This window comes from Chelonia mydas, chromosome 25, assembly GCF_015237465.2.
Source record: "Chelonia mydas isolate rCheMyd1 chromosome 25, rCheMyd1.pri.v2, whole genome shotgun sequence".
NCBI classification, from domain to species: Eukaryota; Metazoa; Chordata; order Testudines; family Cheloniidae; genus Chelonia; species Chelonia mydas.
In genome coordinates this window covers 15,450,104-15,472,073 of record NC_057858.1, presented here as the reverse complement: position 1 = coordinate 15,472,073, position 21,970 = coordinate 15,450,104, and the positions used below count along the sequence as shown (strand labels likewise).

Here is a 21,970-nt window from a genome sequence, read left to right as displayed (position 1 = left end):
TTTGTGTCTCTTGCTCTCTGTGCAGCACTGAATGCTGCTTCACCACATTAAAGGCGTTAGATTCACCTCTTGGAATAAGCGATACTTTCACTGGCAAAATGAATGGTGTTAAGAAAAAAAAGGTCAGACTTGCCAATTTATAGGCTTGTGGTTTGAGGTGTGTTTAACTCCTCTGCATAATTGCTTGTGTGATCTGTCTTGGGTTCTGTCCTTAGGGCAGAGGAGTGTGTAGCATGAAGCCATTAGATAAACATTGGCAAGAAGGAACGCCTTCTGCCCGGAGACGTCTAGAGCCGCCGTTCTGTTACACCAAGGGGAAAATTAGTGTTTGGTTTAGTTTGTTTTTTCCCCCACTGTTGCCTTTTAGAGAGAACTTGTCCCACACAGGCAGGTTAAATAAGACTGTTCCAGGCACCTCCTTCACGCCTAACCGCAGAGTTGATCAAACACGCTGATGACCCATCAAGTCTGGTGTCCCATGACAGGCAGCAGGCAGCGCTGGATGTTTTAGAGGCTGATGTAAAACCATTTTATTTATTCATTTATTTATTTTTCGCACTTGCACCTTGTTTTATTTTTTACCAGAGGGAGAAATTTCCTTCCTGACCCCAACTGGAGATCAGCTCCAGCCGTGAAGCAGGAGGATTTATAGTTCCTGTTGTAATTGCAGATATTGTTTCCTACTCAGGTAAGTAATGGATCCTGCTTTGCATCTTCCTGAGTAGTAAGCTTCAGTAGTCTCCTGTGCTGGGCAGTTATACACTGTGTAAAAAACATCTGCTTCCATTTGTTAGAAGTCTTGTCGCTCTGTGTTACGGGATGGAGTGAACGGGAGCCCCCGATTGGCTCCTCGTACTGCTTCACAGACTAGAGCCCTAATGCTGCAATGAGCCCAAACTCTTCGAAGAATCAGGGCCAAAATAGCCCTCATCTTTTTAACCTCTGCGTGTGTGAACGTCTGCTGAATCATCGGATTTTCAGCGGCTGTCTCTAGACCTTCCTTATTCCTGCAAGAAGGAACCCAAACCGAATGCAGGATTCTAGGGAATGGGCATGCCACCAATTTATAGAAGAGCCTGTTTGTATTTATAGTACAACATAACCCTGTTTTCCTTAACTGCTGCTGAGTGGTGAGTGAATGTCAGCGTAATGCCTAGGAGCTTACTTTCCTGGGAGGCCAGCTAATTCAGAACCCATCAGTGCGTGAGAGGAGTTTAAATTGTCCCTTCCCTTGGGCATTACCTTACACTTAGAATAGATAAATTTAATCTGCTGTTTTGTTACCCAATTTCCTAGTGCCTTCTGAGTCTCCTTGCAGTTCACCCTGCTCTTCACTAACATAGCCTGGACTGCAACCAGAAAATACAGCCACCCGTATTCCACCCCTTAGGCGAGTAAAGGGGATAGCCTCAACTTTTTAAAACTATGCCCCTTGAAAATGTTTTACCTGCTGTTATTACAAGTAACCCCTGAAATGGCTAGAACCAAAAACTGGAGGGAAACTCTTTCCAGTTAGTTTGCTGTGTAGATTCGCCGGCCTTTTGTATAGTCTTTCCCCTCTAAGATCAGCCTTCTCAGCTGTTCATCTGGGCCTATCACAAAGCAGCAAGAGTGAGAAGAATGTTTTTAAAAGAAACTAAGTTTGTAAAACCCATAAAAATTGGTTTGGAATAAGTCTAGGACCTGAACTGCTTTTCACTCAGTTCCCCCTCCCAAAAGGACTAGATTTCAAGCACTGATGGCATCTCTTTTAACTGTGTTGTCCCACCCACTTGGTGCTAGTAGTGATCCACACATTTGAATATCTTCAACCTCATTTATAGCCTGGCTTATACTGGCCTTGGTCTGCAGGTTCATACAGTGGACTGTCACGTGGTATGCTAGCATGTAATGTGTTGTATGGGCCATAAGATGAGAATGGTACAACTTGTGGCATAGACAGTGACCTGTGATATCACAGAATTGTTCGGGCTGGGAAAGCAGATGTCCGACTAGGCCCTTGGGTGGAGGTGCAGAGCTTTTCTTCTGACTCACCCTTGAACCCAAACCAAGTAAGTCTCATGAGCCCCACGAAGGAGCTCACCAGGCTGAATGTGTGTCTGACACAAGTGGGGGCAGAGGCAGAGAAATCCTGCTCAGGAGGAAGCCTGTGGGCTAAGGATTATGGGCTTGAGTCCCAGAGATGCTGAGCATCTGCAGTGCCCATTGACTCCAGCTGGAGCTGCAAATGCTCTGCTCTGTACGTACTGCCTTGTGGTAGGGCTTTCCTGGGGCAAGCCGCAGGGAGTGGGGCAGGGTCTGGGTGACGTCCGTGGTGTGAGTATTGTCAGATGCCACCAGTTAATGCAGACCATTGAAAAGGTAAATCCCTTCTTCTGGAGCAGGAACCATCCATATGCTCTCTCCAGGCAATTCAGCATGGTGGTTCTGCTCCTTGTCCAGCCACTTGGCTATGGCTATGGCTAAGTCTCCACAAGAATTCACTCTGCCCAGGCGGATGTATCGGACTTTTAGACAATGGGCTCTTCCAGGAGATCAGAGCTGTTTACACTGCTGCATAACAGCAAAAGGAAAACGTGCTTCGTTACCAGCAGCACGACTCCAAAATGAATGGAGTGGGGAAGAGGAGCTGCCACTCTGGTAAGGGTTCATCCCGCACTGTCTGATCTCCGTGGAAGCCTCGCTCATGGCCGGGGCTGGGTGGCTTCTTCTATAGATCGTAGCAAACGGTTGGGGAAGAATCTTCCCATGGCAGCAGTAGTCCTGGTGCAGCCGCCTGGTGCGACCTGGGGAGTCTGGCCTTCAGACAGGGGCAGGAGAGACCGGCTTGTGCGCTGTCTGGCCTGTAGCTTTAATAGCAGCAGCAGCCAAGAGTTTGGCCTGGAAAGACACAAACTGGCCCAAAGTCTTTGGCTTGGGAATAATACAGAGAAGCTGCTTGTGCAGCTGCTGGTAACAGGGCAGTTGAGCCATCGGCACAAACCAGGTTTGCACAGTTCAGTCGGGCCAAAGAGGCACCTCCACCCCCACCAGCCCACAGGACCTGGCTGGACAGAGCCTTCCTGATTCCTAGCAGTCTGAGGACAAAGCCACCAGGGGTACCTGGCTTCTGAATGCCAGCAATTGCCCCCAGCGTCTGGAGAGAAGAGCCAGCTGGAGTGGGACAAACTGCTCTCGTCCCTCCAGGCAGTGAGTATGTGGCAGCTCATGTGGCCATGCTGTCTGGGTGCCCTGCTGCTGGGCTCAGCGGCTCTGCAGGGCCGTCTGCATGATCCCTCCAGCATGCTCTGTACGATGCTAGAATGTACTAGGGGGCACCTCCATCTCTGCATCTCCCCACCCCATAGCCAGTCACGCACATGCCACAGGAAACCAGGAGTTGGGCAACCCCTCCTGGCGGCTGCTCCTCAGGGGCTGGAGGTCTCACTCTGCTGTTCTGTGGGAGCCCAGCAGCCTGTCCCAGCCCAGGAAATGGCTATTCACCTTCTGACCTGACCCCACCTCTGTCTCCCCTTGTGAAAGCAGAGTCTTGGGGCCAGGATCCTGCCTTTGAGGGGAGGCAGGGAAAGAAGAGGGCTGGTCCAGGTCACTGTTTCCTTGACATGTGGCAGATTCTCTTTCCATCTCCCTAGTCAGGGGTTTCTTGTTCCTTCCCCTCCTAGGCTGGGGGACAAGTCAAACCCCCGCCCATACACACCTTTCGGCTGAGAAGCTTCTAGTGCATTGAGCATCCCAGGCTCATTCCCCTAATGCTGGGAGCGCTGGGGATGAGAAGATGCCAGACTGGGTCAGACCCAAACTCCATCTGATCAGTTTCTTGTCTCCCACAGTGGCTGGCACCAGTTGCTTCTGAGGAAGATGCAGAAACTCCATAGTGGGCACTCCTGGAAGGGCTTGTCCTAACCCCTAACATGCATTGGCTTGAGGCCTGATGCTTGTGGCTTTAGCTGTAAAAGGCTTTGGGTACCTGTGACACTGAGTCTCAAAGCCTGGATCAATTGACTCTGACTGCGAGGGCTAAAAATTGCAGTGTAGATGTTTGGGCTTGGCCTGGACTCTGATACTGTCCAGACTCCAGCCTGAACCCAAATGTCTACACTGCAATTTTAGCCGCACAGCCAGAGTCCCACAAGCCTTACTCAGCTGACCTGAGTCAGCAGTGGCCCTGCCACGAGTCTTTTATTGCAGTGTTGATGTAATCTTTGTTAACACTGTGTGCAATCATGCTTTTAATCTTGCTCAGTTCTTGGCCATAATGACATCTTGTGACAGTGAGTTCCACAGATTAACTTCATAGTGTGTGGAAACGTATTTTCTTTTGTCAATTTTTAATTTGCCACCTTGCCTCTGGTACTTTGCATCCCTCCTGCCCATCACCCTGAGCATTGTTGGCTGTGGGAGATGGTTATTTATAGGTTAAGCAAGTAATCAAAAAATCTGAGGAAATTCCAATCCTGGAAAATGAGGGAATCCAGTGACTGTGGGGAGCAAAGGGAACAAGGCAGAACACCAAACCGAGGCCACAGGAATGGCCAGGGGCTGGGTCAGACTAAGGGCCCATTCTGCCCTGTGCCAGACTTTTCTGAAGAAGGTATCGGAATTCAGTAATGAAAAATTATAAAGCAGCTTGCTGGGGGAAGGGTCTCCTGAAATCCTGTTAGAAGCTTGCTTATGCTCCAAGGCCAGGACTGTTTGTCCTTACAAGATTCTGTCCAATCGTGTAGCTGTGGATAGTCTCATTATCCACAAAAGAAGGCCCATTTTCTTCTGAATCCTGCTAAGCTCTTGAAGTCAGCAAGATCCCATGGCAGTGAGTTCCAGGGCTAATTGTGCGTGATGTAAAGAAACAAAGTGAGACCTTTTATGAGTTATTTACACTTCATTGACTGTCCTCTTGCCCTTGTACCATGAGCCAAGGTAGCAACTGAAGAGCAAACAGGGCCCACCCTGCCTTGTCTGAGACAGGACCTTACAATGCAGGCAGGAAGCCTGGCTAACCGTGAACTCCTTTCAGAACAGGTGTGAGTGTCAGGCAGCAGCTGACCTGCCCCTTCCCCCAGCTGCTCTAGTTCCGTCCCCAGCTCATGCTTGTACAATGCACTGCAAGGTCCAGTCTGGAACATGATCAGCTCCCAGCTAAAACTGCTGGCTCGCCCAGAGGGACCTCACTCCTGACATGCCGCAGATGTTGGCTAGCCCTGGGAACTGGGAATCTCTTCAAATGATCAGCCCATGACTGAGGGGTAGCTGCCCCCATGGCAGGGTGCAGCGCTGTTCATTTGGAGGCTGCTTTTCTTGCTCTCCTCTTCTGGAGTGAGTTCTAATCCTTGGGGGTGGCGCAGGGAGCTTCTGCTGGCAGCTGTTTGTTTCTAGGGGCTGTTCCCAGACGGATGGGAAAATGTGCCAGTGTCCCACAGAGTGACACGCGTCAGCCCAGATCAGCAGTTCCTAGGGCCATCTGTATTCTGGCTCCAGGTCCAGTCAGCTGGTCTGATCAATGCTAGGGACTGCAGTACCTGGTAGCTGCAACATCAGCCACCTACAGGAAGCACCTTTGGACCCCCCTCTCCTGGCCGCGTGCTCAGATTTGTGGTTGGCCCTTCTTGCTCTGCCCAGGCCTGGTCCATGCTGCACCAACACCATGTCAGTGGGCTTGCTGATGGCGGGCTGAGGTTCTGTGGGATCACAGTGCTAAATGCTTCAAGCATAATGCTCTCCGTCTTCCTAGTCCCACGGTCTGGCTGCTGAGCACCACAAATCCGTCATGCTGTCAGAGCCAGGCCCACTCATCCCTGCAGGGGGCCCAATGGCAAACCTGGCTTTCAGGCCCCACCATGGCCAGTGCTCCCCAGTCCTTCCTGCCCAGGGCAGAGCCTCTCTGTGTGCTCCTTGCTGCCCAAGCCCCTCACTGCACTCTCCTGCCTTGCCCATCGCTGGCCGTGCCAGGTTCCTTTGTTGGTACTGAGAGCCTGTGTCACGTTGTGTCATTGCATGGCCTGTGTTGGAGCTTCGCTCTCCAGAACGCCATTCCGCTTCAGCGGTTAGTGTTACGTAATTGGTGCTGCTGCTCTGAATGTCCCCAGTCCCAGATCACAACCTCTGCGCTTGCAACTGTGACAGTCTTGGCTGCGTCTTGGCTTACACTGCCCTGGCCCACAGAGCACTTGGCTCCTATCCCCAAAGGCTGCTGTTCACTTTGTACTGTTACGAAACATGGGGCAGCTTGTTGCATTTTATCAGTGTTTCCCTCACCCGCCCGTGCTGGAATCTGCCAGGGATGCACGTGGAGAGAGAGTAAAGGGCTGAATGATCTCCGTGCTGTAGTGATGCCATCTAGTGCCTCTAACCATACAGGGAGAAGCCTCTTGGAGTACTGGCAGCTGGCTGCAAGTCCGGGCTACGGGCACCAGGAAATGGTCCCTGATACAGAACTCACATTAAAGTGCTTGAAGTAGCGCAGACACTTTTCAAACTCTTCCATATATTCCTTAAAATACGACAGCAGCGTGATCTGACTGACTTCTAAAGTCAGTCAGGACCCCGGCCTCTGGTGTGCACACGTCTCCCAGGACTGAGAAAGGCAAACCAGCCTTCTGGGCCTCAGCCACAGAGTTCAGATCCAAACCGTCAGGGTCTTCGGTGTCAAACAGGAGCTGGGTTAGAAGTTTGTATCTAGCTGGGGATTTTCTCTTGAGTTTAGGAGTCTTTGGGTCCCAGGTTTCGGTTCAGGCCCATCTCTCGTTAATGGGAATTCAGGGAGGCACTAGACACAAACACAGATATGTCAGTCCTGGTGAAATCCTCTTTCTTCTTGTTGAGACTCTGCCTGGAATATAACCAGCGTCTGGCTTGGTTCCGGGGCATCATGGATTCAGCACTACAGAGCCTCTTGCACAAGGTCTTCAAACACATGATTAATGCACGAGGGACTCCGCAGGTGGCCTGCAGATCTGGATACTGCAGTGCCTGCGCTGGCCTTTCCTGAGGAATTCCCCACTGTGACGAGAGGTGCCAGCCTCCTAGCCATTGTCCCTGGAGTTCTGGCTGCTCCCAGCAAGCTGAGATCACACTAGAAACAACTCTGGCACAGGGGTGCTGGAACAATTTGTATAGTGGGGGAGCTAAGAGCCATTGAACTAAACAGTAAACCCTGGCTATGATGGAAACCACCTCAAGCCAGGGGGTGCTGCAGCACCCCTGCACCCCTAGTTCCAACACCTGTGCTCTGTCTACGCTGGTGCTGCCCCCACTAAGCGGCACCAGGGCTGGCAGTACCCTTGCCAGTTTTGTAGGTAAGGGGGGTTGCATTGTGGTGTGGTGGCGTATTATGGAGATGCTACATTCCTGGCTTGGGAGGCAGGGTCCTAGTGAAAATATTTACCCTTTAGAACAAGATGGGTCCAGGTGGGCTGCAGCTCTGCCAGCAGGTTGGTTGCAATGAAAAAACATCCATTAATCTCCTGAACGTGCCCATAGTGAGCAGATCTTGTCCAGGGCATGCAACCCTCAGCCTCCTGCTGCTCTCTGTGCTCAGGATTCCCTGCTTTGTCTTTGTGGGGCTCGTTGTAGCAGAAGAATCATATGCACTGCTAAAGGCTGGGGACTGACTGGCTAAGCGGCAGTTTGGCAGATTACAGAGGATTACAGTGTACGAGAAGCTGGATATGAGTCAGCAGTGTGCCCTTGTTGCCAAGAAGGCTAACGGTATATTGGGCTGTATTAGTAGGAGCATTGCCAGCAGATCGAGGGAAGTGATTATTCCCCTCTATTCGTCACTGGTGAGGCCACATCTGGAGCATTGCATCCAGTTTTGGAGCCCACACTACAAGAAGGATGTGGACAAATTGGAGAGAGTCCAGCGGAGGGCAATGACAATGATTAGGGGGCTGGGGCACATGATTTATGAGAAGAGGCTGAGGGAACTGGATTATTTAGTCTGCAGAAGAGAAGAGTGAGGGGGGATTTGCTAGCCGTCTTCAACTACCTGAAAGGGGGTTCCAAAGAGGATGGAGCTTGGCTGTTCTCAGTGGTGCCAGATGACAGAACAAGGAGCAATAGTCTCAAGTTGCAGTGGGGGAGGTTTAGGTTGGATATTAGGAAAAACTATTTCACTAGGAGGGTGGTGAAGCACTGGAATGGGTTACCTAGGGAGGTGGTGGAATCTTCATCCTTAGAGGTTTTTAAGGCCCGGCATGACAAAGCCCTGGCTGGGATGATTTAGTTGGGATTGGTCCTGCTTTGAGCAGGGGGTTGCACTAGATGACCTCCTGAGGTCTCTTCCAACCCTAATCTTCTATGATCCTATGAAAAGGACAGTGCTTGTCAAGGCTTCCTGTTTCAACGTGTTACAAGGAACTGCATTCTGCTAAGAGGCTTCTATAGAGCTCGCAGGGGCTCTGGGCACCATGCTCAGCCTGTGGTGTTAATCCTGCAAACATCTGCAGCGGATGGCTCCACAAACACATTCCTGCCCCTCACTTTTAAAACACACACGCTTAAGTAGCTGTCTGCAAGGAATGAGAAGGGCTTTTCCAAATGTATTTAGGTGGGGCCAGCAGAGGTACACGCTGGTAGCACATGGTGAGTGCCCACAGAATCCGGATGTCTTCTTCTGAAATCCGACGAAATGGGTCTTCACCCACGAAAGCTTGTGCTCCAATACGTCTGTTAATCTGTAAGGTGCCACAGGACTCTTTGCCACTTCTTCTGAAATAACTAGCTGTGCATTAATTAATGATGCAGAGGTTTTAAATTGTCATTGTTAGCTTTCAGGGTCAACATGGTCCTAAGCTGAATATGTGGAACTGCTTGACTGTCTAGCTGCAGGCTGGAGAGGATGGGGGAAGGTATTTTCACTCAGCCCTATCTGCAAAGGGTTAACGGACAGCAAGCTGTCCTTTTCTAAACACAGACCTGCAGTACCCACTGACGGCTGGGGCTCCACACTGCACATGGGGCTCTGAGGGAAAGGGAGAGCTCTGTGGTCATGTGGGGATCCCAGAGCCTGGAGGGACAAATCTTTGAGGTTCCCCAAGGGCAGAGCATAAAGCACTAGCCACCATTAGACTTCCTTGGGTATCATTCCAGCCAGTGTCGCCCCAGAGCAGCTGCTCAGCTCCCTCGAGGTTTGGGTCAGATGCCTCTGAACTGTGAAAGCGGCTGTTGCTGAGCTTGCCTAGGTTGGGCAGGAGTGGGAGGTGGGGGCTGGAAGGGGGCAGTAAATGCACAGCAGGGAGCAGGAGGCTAATGGCACCTGGCTTGTAGCGCCGATGCGCCCTCTCCCTGCTTCTAATACAGCAAAGTAGCGTGTACCACCCCCAGTTCTGGACCGGGACCCTGTGGTGCGAGGTGTGCACGCTGGAGTCGTGAGGTTTGAAGGACCACTCTCCCAAGTGGCCTGGGCCTGGAGCAGGTGCATGGCAGGCGGCTGATGCTAGGCAGGTGGGGATGGGAGAGAGGGAAGGTGACTGTGTTTGGCCTAAGAAAATCCAACAAACTCTATTTGGAAAACACTGTCCCAGCAAAAGGCCAGGGCATGATAGGGCTCTCCATTCCCTGCCTCTCTCACTGCGGGGTGGTTGTTTATATATAGTAGCGCCAGCAGCTTGCCAGGTGCTATGCAGCCAGAAGGCAATGTCCCTTCCTCACTTGATCTGAGGGTGACTCGCCTCCCCCGAGGCTGGGGCACCCTGCCCAGTGTGGGACCGTCTGATCTCAGATGCTTATCAGGGTCTTGCAGCAGAGGAATTAAACCTTGATTCCTATTCACTCTTGTGGTTTCCTGGAGCCCAGGGTAATAGCTGTTCCAAGTGCTGCCGAAGCCACGGTCTCGGTAACTGGCGGATGAGCAACTGTTGCTCTGGTTAGGGCTGGGGCTGGATTGTGCTCGCCACAGCATGAAACAATGCTCACGCCAGTTAGGCTGCAAGGGTATGTCAGGAAGCATCCTGAAATCCTGCCCTTTGGTGACTCTGATCCAGAAACCTACGTGTGGCAGCACGTCCCAGGACTTGCAGGGCCCAGAGCTAAGCCAGCTGGACAGGGGTGCCGGTAGCGAGGAGACACCCCCACTTTCTCTCCTGGGACCCACTGCCAGAGGGAGGGAGCAGGTCAGCCCTTCAGCTAGAGCTCTCTCAGGAGCGGTGGGTGCGCTCGGGCTTGGAGCCAGCCAGGTGCCCAGACAAGGAAAGAGTCTTTGTAGCACCAACTCCCCCTCCTGCCTGGAGAGCAGAGGAGGGTCTGTCCTGCTGGTGTCGGTCTCCATTAGCCAGTGCCAGTTGCACTGCACTATCCCTTCATCCCACCTCTGCCCCTGTGATGCTGGGACCCGGCTCGTCTCCTGTTTGCTTTCGTGCATCACCGTAGTGCTGCGCAGGGCTTCCGGCAGGCCATGCTCAGGGCCTGGCAGCAAACCACAGTGACAGAGGAGCGCGCCGGAAAAAAGGGCACCAGGCTGGATCCTGGAAAGTATTAGGCAACCTCCCCTAGGAGCCTTGCCAGTCCCTAGGAGTGCGGGAGGGAGGTGGCGCGAAGCGGTTTCTCTTTGAGCGGAACAGGAAGCCGTTTGTGGCGGTTGCTGGCTGCACGTCCTCTGCCGACTCGGGCTGTGCTGTGAGCTGCCAGTCTGGGCGGCCCTGGGGTGCTTCTGGGCCTCTCCTGTCCATGTCACCCAGCAGGGTCACTGCAAGTGTCTGCAAGCAACTGAGCTACCTTGGTCTGGGCAAATCGCAGGCCAGGAGGGGCGGGTTTGTTTGTGACTCAGGAAAGGGGAAGTGGCAAGAGGATTAAGTCAGCGGCTGCTGTCACTTCTGAGATGAGCCTTGATGCTGTGTCTTGTCCCGATACCGGGCAGAGAAGCCCAGGGCATGGGCTGGTGAGACTGCTGCCACAGCGTGCTGAGGAGAGGCCTCCCACGTCCCGGGTAAGTCCCGCTGTACAACCTCCACCCCCGGCTCCCGGGCCCTGGGTCGTTGTTCGATTGTTGCAATGACTGGTGGGAAAACCGACTAGCTCCAGGCCAAAAGGGCTGGGTCATGGGCTTTTGTAACTCTCCCTCACCCCACCCCCCCCCCCCGCTGCCTTGCTGCAAGGACTGGCCCAAAGGCCCCTGGGATGCAGGGCTCCGGGCCTAGAGGGGGGATGTGTGGGGTAATGGGAGAGGTTGAGGGCAGCGGCTGTAACTTGAGGCCTCCCCTCTGCCCCAGTCTGTGGAGGGAGCTGAGGCATCCGGTAGCACTGGGCCGGGGAAGATGCTCTTGGCCTCAGGTTGAGAAGTTTCTGGTGTTGGTGAGAGGGGTCACAGCAGAGCGGGGCGGCAGAGGGAGCTGGGGGTTGGGCACATGCTGCAGCTGCCCCTGGCTCCTGGGAGTGGTGAAACATGCCGGGCAGCTTCTCCCTCTGTCTCACAGTGACCCGCAAGCCCCGCTCGGTCCGCAGCGTGCAGGCAGGAGCCTGGCCCCGCTGCCCAGGGCCGCCGGCCTGGGGGTGAGATGAGGTGATGGCGCCCGTGCCAGCCACCGGGTGGCAGCACTGCCCGTCCAATCGCGCGGAGGCCTGTCGGCCCGCGACACAGCAGGAAACCCTGATGTGGATGGCCCCATCATCCCCACATTGGGCAACGGGGCATCTTGTGACTCCGGCTTCCTGCTTCCCACGGTAGCCGGCTGGCTGTAGACAGGCCCTAGCCCTGCGCCGCCTCCTCCTCCCACCCCTGTTCTCCCTGGCCAAGGCGCCTGCCCCCAAGCTGAGGCGAGGGGCTTTTGTGCTGCTCCCGTGGGAGTAACTTCATCAGGAGTCCCAGGCACCAGCTCTCCTCCCGCCCGCTCCAGCGGTGAGGGGCAGGGCTGCCAGGCCCCAGGCACCCAGTACCTCTGGCATCGCCAGAGCCCTTGGGCTCCTCAGCTGGGGGGCAGCACACCCAGGGGAGCTACCGTCAGCTCTTCCCGGCTCTTCCCTGGGGTGATGGCTGGACTGTCAGCATCGGCCTGCGTGCACGGCCCCCCACTCCAGGAGCGGTGGAGGCTGGTGTTGGTCTGACTGTGGCGAAGCAGAGGAGGAGCAAGGGGCCTCTGCGCTCTGCAGGCCACGGGCTGGGACAGGAGAAGGTTGTGGGGCTGCCCCATGGTGCCTGAAGGACTCCACCCACCCGCAGCATTGAGGGAGGACAGGGCCCTGGAGCCATGGCTGGGATTCTGGAGGAGAAGCTGGCCTGGGACCCAGACGACAATCTGGACCCAGCCCTTTGGGCCCTGTGCAGTCCGGCAGCTGGAGCCTCGCACAGGGACTGGCGTCAGGGCATGTTGCTAGCGCGAATGACCTCGTCCCCTATGGGGTGGTGTCACCAGCCCCGTGATCTAGGGAGGGGCAGTGGAGACGGGCCCAGGGAGTGACTGACCCCCAGTCACACAGTGAATTGGGGTCAGAGCCAGGAGCCCCCCGGCTCCTGCTAGCTTCCTCGGGGCCTCGCTCGGCAGACTGGCGGGACAAGGCCTGGACTGATGCTCTGGTGGCGGGAGAGAGGTCCCGGCTGGAAGCTGCGCCCGGTGGCAGGGCGAGCAAGAGGGCTCATCTAGGCTCCACGGGCGTCTGCCTGGAGCAGTGTGAAATGTCTGTGGACTCTGGAGCCTGTTGCCTGGTGTGAGAGAGGACGGGAGCCCTTATGAGTCCCTCTGGTCCCTCACTGGTTCAAGTGATCCTGTCATGGGCCTTGGGCTTGGGTGGGGAGTGCTCTCCGCTCCTGGGGTCAAAACAGCCCTGAGCGCGGCTCTCTATAGTGCAGGCAATTCTCTCCCAGGCCGTTCCCAGCTGAGGCAATGCTCTCTCTGTTCTGGGCTCTGTCCTGCTCTTCCCGCTCTGCTCTCTCCTCTGGCTGTGGCTGGGGAGGGAAATGCTCAGAGCTGGTGGGTGAGGAGACTCCAGAAGCCAGTGCCTGCTGCTCCACAGGCTTAGGTTAGCAAGGTCTCTGTCAGGGTTCCCTCCCCACTCTGAACTCTGGGGTGCAGATGTGGGGACCCGCATGAAAGACCCCCTAAGCTTATTTCTACCAGCTTAGGTTAAAAACTTCCCCAAGGCACAAATTCTTTCTTGTCCTTGGACGGTATCGCTGCCACCACCAAGTGAGTTAGACAAAGATTCAGGAAAAGGACCACTTGGAGTTCCTGTTTCCCCAAAATATCCCCCCAAGCCCCTTCACCCCCTTTCCTGGGGAGGCTTGAGAATAATATACCAACCAAATAGGTAAACAAGGTGAGTGCAGACCAGACCCTTGGGTTTTTAGGACACTAAAAACCAATCAGGATCTTAAAAGCAGAACTTTATTATAAAGAAAAAAGTAAAAGAAGCACCTCTGTAAAATCAGGATGGAAGGTAATTTTACAAGGTAATAAGATTTAAAACACAGAGGATTCCCCTCTAGACAAAACCTTAAGGTTACAAAAAACAGGAATAAACCTCCCTCTTAGCATAGGGAAAATTCACAAGCTAAAACAAAAGATTATCTAATGCATTTCCTTGCTTTACTTACAGTTTTGGTAATCTTAGATGCTTATTTCAGGTAGGGTTTTAGGAGAGGGTTTTTTCCTGCCTGGTCCCTCTCTCTGTCCCAAGAGAGCACAACCAAAAAGAGCACAAACAAAACCTCCCCCCAATAGATTTGAAAGGATCTTCTTCCCTTATTGGTCCTTTTGGTCAGGTGCCAACCAGGTTATTTGAGCTTCTTAACCCCTTACACGTAAAGGAGGGATTTTATGCTACCTTTAGCTGTTTGTTTATGACAGTCTCCCACAAGGCATCTCCCGGGGAAGTGGGCTTTGGGGGAGACCAGCCTGAGAGCAGGGCCTGGCCAGGGACAGGGTCTTTTCACCCCAGGCAGCCTGTCCTCTACTTTGTAAAGAGTCGGCCACGTAAGCGAGGCCTGAGAAGTAGTGAGCCTAGCTGTAGGGAGCAGACTCGGCCTAGATGAGTGGTACTCAACCAGGGTTAGGGGTACCCTGGGAGGTATACCCCAGAGGTCTTCCAGGGGGGACATCAACTTATCTAGCTATTTGCCGTATCTTACAACAGGCTACATAAAAAGCACTGGCAAAGTCAGTGCAAACTAAAATTTCATACAGACAATGACTAGTTTATACTGCTCTATATACTATGCACTGAAATGTAAGTACAATATTTATATTGCGTTTGATTTATTTTATAATTACATGGTAAAAATGAGAGAGCCAACCACTGTTCAGTAGTAGTGTGGCTGTGACACTTCTGTATGTCTGATTTTGTAAACAAGTAGTTTTTAAGTGAAGTGTAATTTGGGGGTATGCAAGACAAATCAGACTCCTGAAAGCGGTACAGTAGTCTGGAAAGGTTGAGACCCACTGGCCTAGAGCTCAGGCAGGCTTCCCATGGCTAGAGCTCTGCTTTTCCAGCCTTGCCACGGGGCCAAGGGGTTGGGCTAAAATTTTGGGGCATCAGCTGGGATGGAGGGGTGGGGGGAAGCAGGCTGAGTTACAGGCACAGAGTCAAGGGGTCCACTCAAATTTTGGGTGATGGGTCAGGTCTCTTATTCCATCTGAAGCAGCTTGAAGATGGGGGCCCTCCTTAGCCTGATCAGATGCTGTGGGGAAAATGAGCTGGAGACAAGTCTGTTCCAGGGGCAGTTTCTCCCTGCTGATGGTGGGTTTGCTGCAGAGCTTCCCAGAGCTGTTGGCTTGTCTGAGGGACGGCTTCCCAGGCCTGCCCCGTGGAACTCACTCAGGCTCTGCCTTTGCACTTGGATACGCTGCCAGCCAAAGCCGTAAATGCCAGGCCCGTGTGCACGTGGTGTTCATCCTGTGTTTCCATGGCATGAGTACTCGGGACCCTGCAGCGCTGATTGAGTGGCTGATGGATTTGGCAGGCTATCATCATCGTGACCAGGAGTGGAATGGGGAGCTATTTGCCAGCCAGGGGAAAGTTACCAATATGCTAATAGCTTGTTTTTGTATTTAGTTTCAATCCAGTAAGTAGTGTTTGGTGCTTAGGGAGCAGAGCTGTCGTCCTAGATGTCCCCATCCTGCCTGCACTCGCTGCTGCAGGAAGTGTGCACGGCTCCTTTGTGCAGGTGGGAGATATAAAGCTCAAGAATTTCCCTCTGGCTGCCTCTTCTATCAGCTGATACTTTTGACAAAACACTTGGCTTCTCCACTCCCCCCTCTTGGCAGCTCCTGGGCTGGAGTCTGCAGAGCTGCCTCAGACCGTGCTGTGCTCTGCCTTCCAGCAACTGCATCGTCGCCTTCTGCTTGGGTTTTATCCCCTAACGGGGCTCAGAAGGCTCCCCGATGGCAGACTCGCTGCTAAACCACTCCTGGCCATCGTTCTCAAAGCGCTGGATGAAGAGATGGTCCTTTAAGCGAGGTAACGTCCCACTTGTGGGCCCTGGATGCCTGTTGGAGCCCTGCTCTGTGGTCCTGGGTAACTGCTGCAGAGCAGTGCAGACACCCAGACCCAGAGCAAGATGGGAGCTAGCGGAGTTTGGCTTGCTTTGGCAGAGAGGCTTATGTTTGTTTAGAAACGAGCCTTTTCTTGCCGGAGGGGATGCTGCATAAGTATTTGTTCATGCTTTTCCTTCCCTTTAATCTTCTCTTCAGGGCACCTTAAGTGCTTTTAGCAGCTGGGTAATTGGTTAAATATCAGTCTTCTGGTTTGATAATGAACTTGATTCATTGCTCCCAGAGGACTGGAGAGCCTAAAGTTTATAGAGGCAGCTGTCTCCAGGTGAACCTCTGGCAGCGCTGCAGGTTGTGTCATGCTGAGAGCTCAGCTCCCAGAGCCATGTGTGCAAAGGGGCTGAATCTTGTGCTTTCAAGGAGACCCCCTGGAACTTGTGGACTAACAAAGCCTCAGCACTTGACAGGAGCAGCCTGTGATTTGAGGAACGTGGCGCGCCACACAGTACTGAGTAAGGCCCTTTGTTAATCAAAGACCAGCAGTGGTAGTGAGTGGTGACGGAGGAGACCGATTCTGGTATTGGGGTCCTCAACCCCCAAACGCTGCATAACTTTCTCTGCAAACATTGTGTTGCTATTGGCTGAGCTAGAGCCAGAGGCCTGAGGAGCATGAATTTCGCAGTCACTTGGGGCTTGACTTGTCGCTTGCAGACATCATTTCCCCAGTGAATATTTACAGTGTGCAACTGCCATGCTGCTCTGATGCTTCCAGGTATTTTTACCTGCGATGTCAGAGCTCTCAGCCTGCTCCTCCCCCTCCTTTTCACCTGGCTCCATTCTCCCCACATACCTGCCTGCCTTTTCCCCCAGCACTCCCCTCTCCTGAGTGGATGAGCCTTGGATACAGGGTGGATCTGAGACTCAAACTGAGGGACACATGGAAATTCATTCTGGGCAGGAAGCAGAAATTGACACGGGACTAGGCTCCCAAAAGGCTGATTCAGGCTAACCCTTTCCAAACCTGGTTGTGCTCTGGCAGCTGGCTGGGGCGCGGGGAGATTTGAGGCAGCTGATGAGAGCTGAATTTTGCTAATTTCCAAATGAAGCCAATCTCCCTTGTAGCAATGTCGTGGTACTAAGTGGCCCCTATGCATTGGGTTGGAGAGTGTCTGTCTCACACCAGCCTCCCTCCTGCAGCGCTGTAGGTTCTGCACACAACACAGCACTGCCTCGAACGGACTGTCCATTTGTGGCATGTGCACAGGATGCTCAGCTGTAGCTCAGCTCTGCCCTGCAGGTCTCTGCTGCGGCTGGAGAAGCCCTTTCTCTGGGCCAGATGCTCAAAATGCATCTGAATCCCCCACTTCCCTCCCCGCAAGTTATCTGGGACCTTTCAAGGTGCTTTATCAGTGTGACAGGCACAAACGGTACTGGGCTCACGCCATCCACCACCGACGTGCCGCCGTCTCTGGGGTGTCACAAAGGACTCGTGCGCGCGCCAGCTGGTGAATGAGAGAAGTCCCTGCATACAAATCCTTCATGAGCCATGTGGTGTGGGCTCTAAGCGCTCATCTAGTGGGGACCACCTGTTAACCGCATTGGTGTCAGGCCCTAGCTACTGGGGAACTCGGGAGCCAGGGTTACATACACAGCCTCTCCCAAGCACATCTCCTGTGCCCTGGAGCTGAATACCCCCGTGAGATTCTCCGGGAGCCTTTCTCAGCAGGACCCTGGCAAGTTCGTAGTCGAAGTGGAGCTGGTTTAAAGAACAAAGCCAGCACTTTGCTCCTCTCTGCCCCCTGCCCAGCGGCTGCCCCCACGTGGTTGACGGCTGGCCTGTTGGGAGGGAGCAGGGGATTTGTGTCAAGGAGTGAGAGGGGGAAAGGGCACTGGGTTGTCTTCTGGGTCTCTCAAGCCTGGAGCAGAGTAGGGCAGGTGAAGCAGCTACCAGCCTCAGAAAATGGACAGCGGGTGAGTACACGTGCCTGGAAAACAATCTGGTTCAACAGTAGCAGTTGCTGACAGAAATCCTGACCCAGCGCGGTCAGAAAGGGTCTGGAACCTATGACGACGTGGGGGTGTTTGCTGAAGGAAGCTAGAGTACAGCACCCGGCAGGCTCGGGGGCTGATTTAGGGGAAAGAGGAAGAAGCTGAGCGTATGTCACTTGGCCCTGGGCCCACTGCGTGAAGAGTGATTCCTACGGGGAGGGGGAGGTCCCGAGGGTGCTATGAGGGGCTACACCCCTCCGTGATGGGGAAACGGAGACTGGAGCTCACTCAGATGGATCCTGCTGGGTAATCATCTCCGGGGGGAATTCCAATGCTTGGAAGAATTTAAACTAAACTGGACAAAGACCTAGCAAGTATACAGCCAGAAACCATGTTGCCTTGGCGCCCAGGAGGGACCAGAGGGAACCCAACCGGGACCTCCTGCTGCCTGTCTCCCTAACGTGTGTGTGCATTTGTTTCCTTAGCAGTCAGCTGGCCCTGCCTGAGCCCAACAGCCAGGCCTGGGCACAGCTTGGAGGAACGGCTGGAGACTCCCCAGTGTATGGCTGCAAGTTACTGTTAGAGTCAGACAGCTTGTCTCCACTCCCCCAGCCCAGCCCTCATGAGCTGCTCTCTGCCACAGCGAAGGGCTGCTCACGCATGGCATTGGCACACGCACCAAGGGGTCGCACTCGTTCAGAGCCCCCAGGAGTGGCAGGTTTATTGCGCACTCTACAGCTGTCTTAGTCTGTAGCGCTAATAATCCGGAGAGCCAGCCCGTAAAGGGTTGGCTTTGGGGCCAGAAGGTGGCTTCTTGATAGTTCTTTTTCTCCCTTAAACTTGCTGCTGTTATAAGTGTCCAGGAGTCTCTGGCGCATGCTCTGCTGCTCAGGCTCCTGGGAAACCCCCTGGGACCCAGCCATTCCTGCCTCGTGGAAAGATTACACGGTGTGGCAGCGCTGCCTTTCTTCACAGTGTCTGGTGTTGCCTTTTAGAAAAAAGAAAGTGGGGAGAATGCCTGAGATGTGGAGACCCTGAGCTGCGCATACGGAATGTGCGCTCTTGATTTTTCTCCAGCATGTTTCCTCCCCAGACGGTTCCCTCACTCATTCACTGAGCCCCACTAAACCCTGCACTCTGTTGAGTGGGGGGAAACTGAGGCCCAGCTAGGGGGAAATGTCTTGCCCAAGGTCATATAGTGAGTCAGTGGCAGAGCTGGGAATACACCCTGACAGTCTGTCTTGCTCTAACCACTAGGCAGGTGCAGCATTCACATCAGATTCACCTGGTAGCCCAGTCTGCAAAGAACCAGGGACTGGTTTGTCAGAGACATCAGCAAGGGCTGCACTGACTGGGCTTTAATCCTTCGTGGTGGTGGTGGTGGTGGTGGTGGTGGTGGGGATTTAACCCCTTGTGGTGGGGTTTTCCTGGTACTTACACCCAGACTCTGCTTTGATGGAGTGGAACCTGCTCAGCCTGTCTCGATATCATCAGATCCAGAGAGGGGCTACAGGCCTGCATGCCTTTCTGCGTGCCCCTGGAAACGGGACGCTACTGGCCTCGGCCAGCCCTAGGGGCTGAGGGGCGCAGGGAGGTAGCATGAGCCAGGGGCACAGAGTGGAAGAGGCTCCAGTGTTGTCCTGTCCTTTGGGACCTGGGGGCAGATTCACCCAGGTCACAGGCCTGTCCTCTCCTACCTGCTGTGCATTTACACAGGTCCCAAACTGTCCTGTCGTGCTGCATGTTCCATCCCTTCTATCTGTGCAGGAGCTCCGCTACGGTACCAGGTGCCGGCCATGAAGCCAGGCTGTGGCTGAGCCTTAAATCAAACCAGGCTCCCAGGCTGCTGGTGGGGCCCTTTCCAGTCCTAGGGAACTCAGAGACAATTTCCCCACAAACTCACTCTGGGGATTCCATGGCCAGGCGCTCGCTCGCTGCAGCAGTACCCTTTTATGGTTCCCAGCCAGAGGCGCATTAAGCAACCACAGTCCTAATCTGCTTAATGTTTCCTTAAAGCAAACAGTGAATGCTCTTGAGAGCGTCACTCTGTCATCTCATCTCCAGCCTCCGGCTGAGCAAAGGTGCGAGCTGCTGCTGAGTGCCGGAGGTGTCTATCCGATTCCCCACCCCTCCAGCAGTTGCCGCATTGGGCCTGCCTGCCCCGAGGAGCCTGCATCTTTTACAAAGGAGCAAAACACACAGAGCCCAAGGCCTGGTCTATGCTTCAAAATTAGATGGCCCGAGCTACGGCTCTCAGGGAGGGGACGCGTTTTGTGACCTAAGCCCCCCTGACAACACAGCCAGGTTGATGGAAAGATTCTTCTGCCTCAGAGAGGAAAACCCTTCTGTCGCTATGGGAAGCATCGACACGACAGGAGCACAGCTTCAGCGTGGTAGCGGTACCATGATAGGGCCCGCAGTATAGACATGGCACGGGGCTGGCGACTGCGCTGAGCCCAGAGGCTGCAGGTTCCTACTCAGAGTGCTGTTGAGTGGGGGGAGCCTAATGCGGCGCCTCCTGCCCCGTGCAGGGCCATGGACTTGTCCAACTCTCCCAGAGTGGCACTGTGGATGCCCCTTGCCACGCAGTCCACTCCTGTGCTTGGCAGGCACGTGTCTTAGTCCTGCCCCGCACTGTTGCTCCAGGGTCACTCAGTCCCACCTGGGCCTGTCCTGCTCTCACTTGTGCTGTTGGAGTCAGGAAGGTGTAGGAGGGGAATCCTGCCTCTGGGTTCCTGCCAGTGTACTTGAGGGCTTCCTTGGGGCCAGGAAACCCCTCCCGCTCAGCAAAGGACGACGGATCTCCTCAGCAGTTGCTGAGTGGCTGCTCTGCGCAAGTGTGGATTGGTCTTGCCCAGCTGGTTCTTGTGTGCACACCAGTCTGCCCAGCCAAAATTGGGAATGCAATTTCAGAGGCTGGTTTGCGAATGTGGTGCGCCTGCCCACGTGCCAATCTGTTACACATAGCGACCAATTGGGTGTGGCTGATAGCGGTGCTGGCTTAGTAGGAAACTGTCCTGGGAGGGACTCTCGGGGCTGCTTGTGTTACATGTATTAGATCGGGGTTCTCACCCTTTTTCTTGCTGAGCCCCCCCCGCACCCCCCCCAACATGCTATAAAGACTCCATGGCCCACCTATGCTACAACTACTGGTTTTCAGCCCCGCCGTGGTGGGGCTCTGGCTTGGGATTTCTGCCCTGGGCCCCAGCCAGTCTAACGCTGGCCCTGCTTGGCAGACCCCCTGAAACCTGCTCACGGACCCCCAGGGGGCTGTGGCGCCCAGGTTGTGAACCGCTGGATTAGATGAACATGGTTGATGTGACATGACACCCGTGGTCCACAGTCTGCACTGGCTCAGGGCATTTGCTTCTCCTGGCAGTCGGATGAAGCCAGTCTGACCTTCAGGGCATCAGACAAGGCTCCTTTTGTTTCCTTAGTCTTTGGCTCCTGGGAGGGTTTGCTGGGGAGTGTGTGGATGGCTTTGCTACTTGGCTACCCCTTCACCTCGTCCCTCTCCATGGTACTAGCTAGAAAGGAGTCACTGCAAAGGTAGCGTGGGGTTTAATTTGTCATGTCTGGCTGTGCACATATTGCCTAAAATGGTCTCCCAGCCCTATAGCTCTGCGCTCTATATGCTGCTGAGTAATGATGCCTTGCTGTGCGGGGCTGTGTTATGAAGTTTATGGGGGTTGGTCTGCAGGACTGATTTATCGAGTGTTGAACAGGGTGTCTGCAATGCCCAGAGAGGATCTATGTTGTGCTGTGGGGTGGAGAAGTTACGTTGGCTGCAGTCTGTGTCTCTGTCCAGATCCCCAGCCCCGGGATGGCACGAGAAGAACAAGCTGAATGTTTTCCAGGATTCCAAGGGTGCTGGTTCCATTCCAGGGTTCCACTTCAGCACTGAAGATTGAAGGCCGCCTTGTACAGGCACGAAAGGCCTCTTTCTGGAGTGGCTCCGGCAGGCAGGACGTGGCTCCTGCTGTTAGAGGAAAACACTTCATTGGTTTAACTTCGACCCATGTGACTCGGAGGTATCACCCACATTGGTGTGGAAGAAAACACGTGTCAGTCTGCAGTGACTGCCTGGTCCCTGCAGCTGGCTACCTGTGGGGCCCTGCCCATTCACTTTCAGAGAAGGTCGCCTGTTTCAAAGGAGGCACAAACAAGAGGCTTCGTTTTTCTTCCCTTGTTCTAGGCAGCTCTCATTATGAAAACAGAGCTTGCTTCCCTCCCCTTGGGCACTGCCAGCTTAGCAGTCCCTCCTGCTAGTGGCGTATCTGGCACAGAGGCCAGTCACTGTGAAAAAGACTTGGGGCGGACAATCACCCGAAGATGAGCTCCCAATGCGATGCTGTGGCCAAAAGGGTGAATGCGATCCAGGTCCATGGGAGGGTCTACTTCCGTGTCTAACCCTGTCTGTCAGGAGTCTCTCAGTTGCTTTTGTCACATGGGGCATCCAACTACCTGCCTATTTAATCGCAGCCCAATGTCTGTGCTGTAGCCAGTCAGCTTGATTTAGATTTGTGACGTGACGAAGTGTGAGATGTCACCTCCGCTCCTCCTGC

General features: G+C 54.0%; 1 protein-coding gene across 1 annotated transcript in view; it reads left to right on the top strand.

The window, feature by feature from the left end:
* Positions 1 to 10,539: 10,539 nt before the first annotated feature.
* ARHGEF18 (Rho/Rac guanine nucleotide exchange factor 18) overlaps positions 10,540 to 21,970 on the top strand; it is a 90,686-nt gene continuing 79,255 nt past the window's right edge. The window contains 2 exon segments of the mRNA XM_027834281.3: positions 10,540 to 10,921; positions 15,192 to 15,384. Coding sequence (XP_027690082.3) covers positions 15,309 to 15,384 — 76 coding nt within the window. The 5' untranslated portion in view covers positions 10,540 to 10,921; positions 15,192 to 15,308.